General features: G+C 38.3%; 1 protein-coding gene and 1 non-coding gene across 4 annotated transcripts in view; one reads left to right on the top strand and one right to left on the bottom strand.

Annotated features, from left to right (window-relative positions):
• Positions 1-2,637: 2,637 nt before the first annotated feature.
• CHIC1 (cysteine rich hydrophobic domain 1) overlaps positions 2,638-10,856 on the top strand; it is a 160,589-nt gene continuing 152,370 nt past the window's right edge. For all 3 annotated transcript variants that reach the window (XR_001111125.2, XM_012475205.2, XM_012475204.2), the window contains exon 1: positions 2,638-3,009. Coding sequence is in view for 2 of the 3 variants with exons in the window: in XM_012475205.2 (XP_012330628.1) it covers positions 2,714-3,009 (296 nt within the window). In the remaining variant the exon portion in view is untranslated. The remainder of the gene's footprint in view (positions 3,010-10,856) is intronic.
• LOC135269228 (5S ribosomal RNA) lies at positions 7,244-7,362 on the bottom strand. Its single transcript, XR_010337553.1, has one exon. It is a non-coding gene; the product is annotated as a 5S ribosomal RNA (ribosomal RNA).

Here is a 10,856-nt window from a genome sequence, read left to right as displayed (position 1 = left end):
TTTTGACATCTGACATCAGGGGCCTCTTTCTATTTTAACAGATTTTCCCCTATCCCTTTCCTTCCTTCTCATTCTCCATGACCATAATTTCTCCACTTTTACCATAGTTCTAAATCTTCCTTGCACTTATTACAAAGTCCACCCCTTACTCCTTTCCCATTCTGTCCTTCAAATAGCATTTCCTAGCCTAATCTTGAGTGTGAGAAGGAGAAACTACCACTTAAGCAGTGAAATACTTTTCCCTGTAGACACAGACTTAGTGGACTTTTGTGGATATTTGGAAATGTTTTAAATGTTATTTATGGGTTTTTGTTGTTGTTGTCTGCTTCTTGAAAGAGAAAAACTGTTGCAGAGTATTGTTATACCTGAGTGAGTCAAGGAATGCACCACACTCTGAGATTGAATTATGAGTCCTTTATTGAGCTGGCGACTCAGAGTGACTAACGCCCAAAATTCTCTTGGCCCTGAAGAAAAAGTTAGGTGGTCTTTTATACACTAGTTTTAACAGGAAGGGGGGAACCTAGCTGAAACAAAGTTTTCACAAAGCAGAGTAAGCAAAAAGTTAAAAAGAAAAATTGATGCATAAGAAATAAAACAGTGCCAGGTGTGAGGAGTACAGGTGTCATGAAAGACATACAACTTATACATAATGGGGCTCTGGGTGCTCACTGCACCTGCATTTCCAGGCTCTGCTGATACCACTTAACTCAGCCTTTTATCAACAAAGGCATTCCTGGGTGCCCTGTCAGCCTGACCTTGCTTTATTCTATATTTACATGCTTAATGGGGAGAAAGTTACTAAAATGAAGAAGCCAAGATGGAGTCTGTCTGGCTCAAGAAGCTAACATAAAGCCTAAACAGCTTTTAGTCTGGGAAAGGGAGAGTTAGTTTTAGCTGGCAAAAAGCAGGGTATCACAGTATTAATTTTGATCTTAAGTCTGACACATTTATTAACACCCCAAAAAAGCAAAGATATATATGTCTTGCCAGAAGGCTACTACAAAATATTTTAAGGTTCCATCTTCTGTAATTCCTGCTTAGTAGATACAGTTACCTAAACTACAAAAAGTTGTAATTTGTTGCTTATTAGTAGTGTTACGACTTATTTTTAAAGTTCCCTAAATAATCCAACATTTGAATAAAATGGACACCTTTTCATTTTAATAACATATACTCCTTGATAATAATGGTTTGATTCATTTTTCTTACAGAACTAATTTCTTCCTACTTCATACACATTAAATATTTATGCTGTGAATGTCATGCTCATCCTAAATTAAAATTTGACTATGTCTGTTTCCCCAGAGACACCATCTGATTGGGATGCAGCTGTAGTGTGGCAGAAAGAGCAGTGAAGCTGGTATTAGAGTGCTTGTATCACAGTGTTTGTTCTGTTACTTAGCAGCTGTGTGACGTTACTGTCTTAATGATATGGATTTCTGTGCTGCTGCCAAGTATGAACGAGTTTGGCACACTGTTTAGAAATGCAAAATATGTGATCTCCACAACATTTTACTGAGTGTAAAGAAGATAGGATAGACTATTTAAATTGGAAAATTTTGGACAAAATGTCACCATAGACCTGAATATATTACCTAAACTTCCTGAGACTCACTTTTGACATGTGATAAAATAGATATAATGATACCTACCTCACGAGGTTAAGGGTTAACTGAAATATTGTATGTGAGAGTCTAGCTCAGTGTCTGGAAGATGGATGATGTTAATTAAGGTTTCCTTAGGTTGGAAGCCTCCTTTCACCCCCTCCATCTGCCCCATCCCCCCAAAAACCCTCCAAAATTCAAACATGCATATTCTGATTTATCTTTTAAGAAAGATCCCAAAAGGCATCACTCCACAAAATCTTTCCAAACAACTTCAGGCAGTATAGCCCTTTGGTTAGGAGTACTGGGATTTTGGAATCAGAAGAGACCACCAAATTTAAAACCATGTCTGCCATTTAGAAGCTCCCTGACACTGGACAAATTACTTATTTTCTCTGCATCTAGGTTTCTCATCAGTAAAATAAAATCATCATGGTACTCATGGTACATACCTCAGAGGGTTGTGGAGGATTAAATGAGATATACAGAGAGAGCACTTAGCACAGTCCCTGACTTAATAAGTTCTCCGTTAAGTATAACATAGAAGTAGTAAAAGTTTCCTCTTAAGTAAAATGCTAATAAAAGTGCTTACTCTGCCTCCCAAGATTGTGGCAGTTATGACGCAAGGCTTTTAAATTGTAATGCTGAACAAACGTAAGGGATTGGTATACACCTTGAGATATTTTGGACAAAGTTCTAACCTTACTTTTATAAAATATGCTTTCCCTCACCCGCCTGCAGTGGGGTTAATAATGCCCAGCATTAATTAATAGGAAATAAAATCAGAAGATACGTCCCCGAATACAAGCGGCTGACGCTCGGAGATCAGCACCCGCAGACCTGACCTGGATAATTCCCTGGAGTTCACCTCTAGCGGCCCCCTCCCCTTGGAGCCGCGCAAGCGTACACTGACTTTGCTCCTCTCTAGTGCCCCCGCCTCCAACAGCCGCCCCCCCAACCCTCCGTCTGCCCAACACGCAGGCGCGTCTCCTCAAATCCTGTCCGTACACCCCTCCTCTTTCTCTTCATTTCGTTCCCCCTCCTCTTGCAGCAACTCAGCAGGTTCAAACTCTTCTCCGGGAGAGTGGCGGCGATCGCGAGGTCACGTGATGAGCATCCTGCTGCCCAACATGGCGGAGTTCGACACCATCTCGGAACTGGAAGAGGAAGAAGAAGAAGCGGCAACGTCGTCGTCGTCGCCGTCGTCGTCGTCGTCGGTATCTGGGCCTGACGATGACGAGGACGATGAGGAGGAAGAGGAGGAGGAAGAAGAGGAGGAGGGGGAAGAAGAGGAGGAGGAAGAGGAAGAGGAGGCGCCGCCCCCGCCTCGGGTTGTGAGCGAGGAGCATCTGCGGAGATATGCTCCCGACCCTGTATTAGTGCGGGGTGCCGGCCACATCACTGTGTAAGCGAGAGGGGGTCTTGGGTCTTGAAAACCCTGAGATTTGGCAACAGAGGAATGAGAGGTGATCGAAGGGCCTCTGGAGTGGGGGAGGGTTGACTGAGGCATACAGTTAGGAAAGGACACCTGGTCTAAATGAGGAAACCATGGGTGGATACGTGTGAAGGAAGTGAGGAGAATGTAAGTATGATGCGCCAATGCCAGGCAAAGTGTGAGTATAGGAGAAAGGAGTTACGGATTGGGAGCTAGAGTGATTGAAGTAGGGGTGAGTCTCCTTTCTTGTATGTATGCTGGCAAGTGAACAGTCCCTAAACTGCAGGATGTACCAGAGGGATTTTTGCTGACAAGATTGATATTTAGTGGGAAACGGCGATTGCTGTGACATGTGACAAGAACCTGGCTTGCATTCTTCAAAACAAACATTATGTATTTTGTGAATAATAATAGAATATCCATGAATAATATTGATTCATTTTTCCTATCTAATCCTTCCTTATATATCAGTCGATTAGAGGTTGAGGTTGAGAGGCAGCTATGGAAAGTAGAAAGAGCAATGGATTGAGTCAGGGCTCTTACTTGCTAGTTCCAGTTTTGCTTCTTACTGGCCATGTGACCTTGGTCAGGTTGCTTTTTCTCGTTTCTGCACCTTGATTTCTTCATCATTAAAGGGTTTGGAGTAGATGGTTTCTAAAGCTTTTCAGTTATGAGATAATTTACCTCCAAGAGATTTTGTATGCCCAAATACGAAATATACAGGCATCAGATATATATGGAAATTAGTTCTTTGGGAGCTGAGGGTGATTTCTTGAAAATTTATCCAGGGTGTTTTTTTAAAAAATTGAAATCTTGAGAAAAAAATTGAATATTTGAGAAAATAAAATGGGGAGGGACTTCATAACATACCTACAAAGCAAAAATGTAGATGATTCTCTGGGCTCTAAACAGTGCTTCCTCATTTTTGTTTGCTTGGACCATAACTATTTGGAAGTTTGCGTATTGTGTCACGTTCATTCTCTTTGCTATATTTTACTGCATTTTCAAAATAGATTGCTGTTTGTTATTATGTCATGCTCCCCCTGATTTTGATAATGGCTAACGTAGCCCCTTTGACTTTCAATTGAGTTCATGTTATATTAAATCATATATGTACTACCTCCCTTATCATATAAGCTTTAATTTTTAACATACCGAGTATTTTTTTTTTTTTTTTTTTTTTTTTTTTTTTTTGTGATGTAGTCTCTATCTGTAGCCCAGGCTGGAGTGCAGTGGCGCGACCTTGGCTCACTGCAATCTCTGCCTGCCGGGTCCAAGAGATTCTCCTGCCTCAGGCTCCCGAGTAGCTGGGACTACAGGTGCAACATGTTGAGTATTTTACTTGTGATATACTTTTGTCATCTTTGCATCAGATATATTAACAAATGTTTTGAAATTGTGGAAGGATGTGGGGAGGAGTTTAGAACTGCTTTTTGATTACGAAATTTAAAGGCAATTTTTCTCGGTCCAAGAATTTTGCAGATAGCCTACCCTGTGATGCCAGCTTACTGCACTGTTTTACTTCCATTTTTTTGTCACTAGGGAGACAATTTATTACTCAAACTAATTATGATTCTGGTACCAAAGGTTACTTTTATGCAGATTGTGTTACATGACCCTTTAGTCCATAATTTTATACTCCAACATTCCACCTCCACATTATTTTGCAAAATTCAGACAAAGGAGAAGGACCAAGAAAATCATATTTAAGTTACCTGAAATTTATTTGTGGTTCCATTCTACCCTGCACACAACCATGGTGAAATACTTACCAACCTATTTTCTTCATTAGAAGAACACTGACACTTGCCATGCCCAGGCCTTTGTGATTGGTATAATGTCCCTCCTGTGCGGGTAGTACTGTTGGTATTCATTGACTGAAACCAAAACCTAAAAAGCAGCAAACCAGTACTGGAATCACTAACCAATGTATGTACTTTGGAAACTTAGTTTTATTGTTACACATTCTCACACCTAGAAATCACATATGACATTAAATGTCTTGAGATTTGAAAGAGATTACATGTCTAGGAGAAAATTTTACTGGATCTGAGAAATGAATCTTTCTATGGTAGTAAAGCCTTCCTTATATCAGGTACAGTAAAATCCTTATGAAATAGGTAATCTTATGCCGAGACTTCTAAAATCTTATTCTGAGACTTCTAAAATATCAGCTTCTGCTTATTTTTTTTTCTGGCATAGGAGTGTTAGAGATGCCCTAAATTATATACCCTATCCGAATGAAATGTTTAATATTCTCTCCCAGCCCTGTTTTTCCATTCTTTGTACAGTCTTCTATTGTATAGAGCATTTTATTTCTTCTCAAAGTTTAAAATTTGAGCGCCCTCACCTCAAACTCAGTATATTTTAAGCCCGACATCCCTCTACACATTGCCTGTGCTTTCCATTTGTTTCATTTCTTTCCTTGATGCCACCATTCTAATCTCCCAGGGTAGCATTTAAAATCTTTGAGTCATTTTGACTCTTCCTTCTCCTTGAATTGCCCTGTGTCAGTCTGCCCCAGAATTATGTCATCATAGTTTCTGAAATATCTCTTAGATTTTGCATTTTCTCATTCCTATTTGGCACCACTCTAATTTGGGTTGCCATCATCTCCTGCTTGAATTATTGCCACAATCTGCTGCCTCTCCCTACTCCAATCCATCCTGTGTACTTGTGCCAAACTGATTTTCTTAAAATACAGCTTAATCATGTCACTTTCCAGCTGAAAACCTGCATTGGATCTTAATTAGCTCTGAGTTTCTATGCCATCTTCCTTCAGTCTGAGTTCAAGGAGACCCTCCATTTGTCCAATGTTCACCTGTCCATTTGTACCTTCCATACCCTTCTCTTCCAGCCTCCTCCCAAGTCTTTCTCCACCAGGCCACCCATCTCTCCAGTATTACCTCTCTACTGGCTCAGCCTGTAACCATATTCAGTCTCTAATTTTTTTAAAACAAAATAAGACAAAAGCCTTCCTATGCCTGTGTTCCCTTTAGCTACTATCCAATTTCTCTTTCTTAGCCTTTCAATTTCTAAAAAGTAGCTACACTTACCGTATCCATTTTCTCTTTACCCCTCTCTGATCTAGATTCTGCTACCAAAACCACAGAGAAGCTATCGTTAATTAATATCACTGTGACCCTCTTGTTGCTAAATTAGTGGACATCTTTCATTCCCTATCCTTCAGGTTCTGTCTGCTGCATTTGACACTTATGATGATTTCTTCTTTTTTAGAAGTTTCTACTCCAGGACTCACAAACACAGACCTTCAGAGGCAAGGCAGGTCATAGAAACTACTGCAGTATAGGGAGAGATGGGGGTTTAGTTGAACTGAAAGGTATATATCTCAACTAATGGTCTTCAAATTCTAATTTAAGAAAAAAACATTTTGGTAGCCATAAAAAACACAGAACTCCTTGGCCACTTCACTCTCCCGGTGTTCCTTTTATTTTTCTGGCAGTTTCTTAACTGTTCATTCATGGGCTTCTCTTCCTCTCTTGACCCTTAAATACCAGCATTCTCTAGAGTTTTGTTCTCAGCCCGCTACTCTTCTTATTCCCTACTCTCCCTAGATGGTCTCATCTTACCTCTCATAGATTCAGTTATCTCTTGGCTCCCAAATAGGGATTTCTTTACCAGACTCTGCTTGGGCTCTTACCCAGGCTTCTTCATTCAATAGCCTACTGTTATCTTAAATTTTACATAAACAAAACTCATCCCCCTGACACCCCCCTCATACCCCCACCCCCAAATGCTCTAAAAAGCCCTCCTACTTCTGTATTCACAACCTCAGTTGAATGTACCTCCACCTATCCTGTTAAAGCATGCTTGGTTCTCCTCAGTCACACTTCCCACTGCTAAGCAATTAGCAAATATCAACAATATATCGCTTAAGAATTTCTTCTTTTCCTCCCTACCACCACTTCATTGATTCAAGACCCTTTCACTACCGTAACTAGTTATCTTGATTTCATCCTCACATCCATCCTCCAGCCTGCTGCTAGATTAATACACAAAAAGTTCAGATCTAATCAAACCACTTTTCCTTCTTAAGATTATCTTGTGGTTTTTCCCTTCACCTGCAAGATAAGAGTCTAAGCTCCATAACAGAGCATACACCTAAACTTTTACCACTTCCCTACTGCTTGTATATTCCTGTTCACAGAATGCTGGTTTTGTTTTGTTTTGTTTTGTTTTTTAAAGCCTATGGCACCCGGTATTCCCAGGCGGTCTCCCATCCAAGTACTAACTAGGCCCGACCCTGCTTTGCTTCTGAGATCTGACGAGATCGGGTGCATTCAGGGTGGTATGGCCATAGACAATGCTGGGTTTTTAAAATCTCATTGCCTCTGCTCAATCTGGGGCCTCCACCTAAAATGCTAATATTCACCTCCTGTTTCCCTGGCTCCAGTTTCCCTGGGTCTCTGTATGTCACCACCTTCTTCTGCAAATCTTCTTTGCCCCCACTAAATTGTAATTTGCAATGACAAGAACAATTTCTGATTCCCTCTGAATCCTCAGTGCACAGCACAGTGCCTGACATGAAGTGAGTTGAATGAATATTGGTTCACTTTAGTAACACTCAGTATGCCCACATAGTACAAACTATACTATAAGCCCTCAACAAATATGTTAGTTGAATCATGCTGTGGAGAGCACTTGTTTTTGAGCAGAGATGTGTATGAATACAACAGTATCGTCAGTACCAGTATCACCAGTGATGGCGTTTATGGCATGAGCTTACCTCTGAAAGCTTTGTTAAGCTAGCCTCTATGTGTCAGAGTATGCTTGTCTACTGGTATTATCTTAATGTTTTGGGTTGCTAGTTACTTTAACAAGATACTAGTCTTTTAACATGAAATCATTATCATTTCTTAAGAAGTAGAATGACCTAATCATACTACTTGTATTTCCAATTCTGAGATGATGGTTATAAATGGATATTAGGAGATCTTTTTCCAATTTTTAAAAAATATGGTTAAATTAACTCTTACAGATTTGAGATTATAGAAACAGAAATAAAGAAATGTCTCTTGGGAGTATTGTGCTTCAAAAATACTATACATCTGAATAATATAACAGTTTCACATTTCGTCTTGATTTTTTTTTAGGATAAATATTTGGATCTAATGTATTGAAATACAGAAAAAAATTACATCACATGAGGTTTTTCCTTATAGACCACCCTCTTTATATTACTTAAAATATATAGATATTTACCATTAATATTGCACCTGCATAAAAATTAGTAGAGACAACATATTACTAATTCTCAGAGGCTCATAAAATTCTCAATAAAATTAATCTAAGAAAGCTGAAGTTATTAGATTATAGAATTGAAAAAGATGGCTAATTTTACCAAACAGTACATTTCTCCAAAAACTTAGCACTACAAATATTAATACTTCTCAAATCAGGGAATGGAATGCCTTTTCTGTAACAGTTGTCTGAGAAATTACAGTGATGCATTGTTAATTTGTTTTTATATATAAGGTGATTTTTTTTTTAAGGTTTTAGGATTTGGAAATATTGAAGCCTTGGTAACTTGCCATTGTATAGTGTGGTAAGACACTTTTTCCATATGAAATATTAAAGAGATTCAACTAGAATCTTTAAAAAAATCTTTTTATTTTATGGCATAGCCATTTACTTGGTGTAGCAAATACAGTTCAGTGCACATGCTTCAGGATCAGTATTACTACAAGTGCATAGTTTTCTAGTGAAGTCATGTCTTGGCAGAATTTTACCACATTTTCTTAAACAAACTGAGTACATGAACTTTAATTTGTGCAAAATTTTGAAAGGCTAGTATATAGCCATTTTCAAAAATGAAAAACGGTGAGAGGTATAGGGATGGAGAGAAAAGGGAAGAACAACTAAGAGTATATATCCTTTGCCTCAGTTTCCTTTACTTCAGAGAATTTGTCTAAGAAATTAAAAATTTGGGCATTGACAACACTTGACGAAGAAAATACAATCATTGAGAACTACCAGCTGAGTCAGATTCAAACATACAATAGATTCTATAGTGAATGAAGTTGATAAAGCGATAGTGTGAGCACTTCTCAAGTGTCTGCTTAGCCCTGCATCTTGGCTAATTTCTATCACTGATTAGTAATAAGTAGATAAGTTTGTCTACGTTCTTTGGACTCATAATTCTTAGTGGTTTGTTTATGAAACCTAACTGAAGTGTTTATTCAGCAGCAGCCATTTCAACATTTTCCTAGTAGCTACTAAGTGAAATGTACCTAAGTTTAAGTATTTTTTTTAGTGTGCTGAGTCTATAAAGGGGAAAGTTAAGGAAAAAAAGTATCTTATAGGCAAGAACAAGATTGCTCCTGCCTGTTAGCCAAAACTATGAAAGTATCAAGCCTACTTTCCCTTTCTTCATACTTTTTTATATGGATATATGTAGTTCATAAGGGAGTATTTTAAGAAGTAAAGCAACAATTTAGTTACCATTTCTAATGTACTTTTTATATTTTAAAAAAGGAAATCCCTTTATATATTGGAAAAGAAAGTTAGTAATGTGAATATAGCAAGTATTTCTCTAGAACTTGAGCACTGGGCTAAACACTGTGAAGAGCACAGAGAAAACAAAGTATAGGCTTTGCTTTACAAAGCTAACAGGAAAATTGCCTTTAAGATATTGATATGGAGCAGCAAGAAAAAAGACAACATTTTGTTAACTGTTGAAGTATATAGTGCACATTAGAAGTGGCCATGAGTATTCAGAGAAAGAAGGAATCCATGAAGGCTTGGGCATTCAAGGCATTACAGCAGGGATTGGAACTTGACTTGAGCCTTAAAGGCTGCCTGGGACTTAGACTTAAACTTCAGAGGGGAAGCAAGGGGAACCACATGAGCAAGGACAAGAGCCAATGTAGCAGTGACAATAGGAAGGAAGGAATCATTATGAGAATGATTTGAAAGGAGCAAATAACAGGATTTAGAGACCAACTGGCCTTAAGATGCAAAACATAGGAGAGGGAGGGTGTGAATATGATACCAAGGTATAGGTTAAAGGAAGAGAGTAATGTGCCATTGACAGAGATGAATTTGAAAGGGGGAACCAGGTTCCAAGAAAATATAACATTTAATTTTAGACAGGTTTCACTTAAGGTGGTATTATTTTGTAGTGAAATGTCCAAAAAGAAAATTTCAGTATACTATTAAAGATGAGGGACCAGAGCATATATGAAAAGATATCACTAGAGATATAGATTTGATGATCATTAGAAGAGAAATGATTGTCAAAGCTGTCAAATATAGATGAACTTTTATAGTTTGCTTAGAAAGAAAAGCAGAAGACAATGCTAAATTTTGGAAGAAGTATAGAGTCTGAGGGCAGAATGAAAGAATGGGAGTGTTATTTTCACATACTTTGCAATTGAGACCAGAAAGATTTGTAGGTCTTTCTGCAGAGTAAGCGGGTCCTACAGAGTGAGTGAGAAACTTACTGCTACATCAGAAATGTTTGCCTCTCTGAGTAAAAGTGTTTCTTTGAGATGAGTTATAGAGGAGGCACCTTTTATTCAACTTTTCTTTGTTTCTAAACTGTGTTTCCCATATTGTTTTCAGTCTTTTGCTTCTAATTAGAAATTGTGAGAAGCTTCATTTAGTGTTTAAAAATGTGGGGAGATAAATCAGACTTAACATGTATGTAAGATAAATTCACTTAAAAGTATGGTCCAAATAGCAAAAATAGGACCAGGTGAAACATGTAGTCATTTTTTAAAAACATGTACTTGGTCTTTTGTGTGTGTCTGTTTTATTCCATTAGCATAAATGTGTCCTTGATACAAATGCAAAGC

The sequence above is a fragment of the Aotus nancymaae genome, unplaced genomic scaffold (genome assembly GCF_030222135.1).
Source record: "Aotus nancymaae isolate 86718 unplaced genomic scaffold, 86718_ANA_hifiasm-v0.15.2.pri h1tg000004l, whole genome shotgun sequence".
Taxonomy (NCBI): domain Eukaryota; kingdom Metazoa; phylum Chordata; class Mammalia; order Primates; family Aotidae; genus Aotus; species Aotus nancymaae.
The sequence above is the reverse complement of the archived record's forward strand: the minus strand, read 5'-3'. Positions and strand labels throughout refer to the sequence as shown.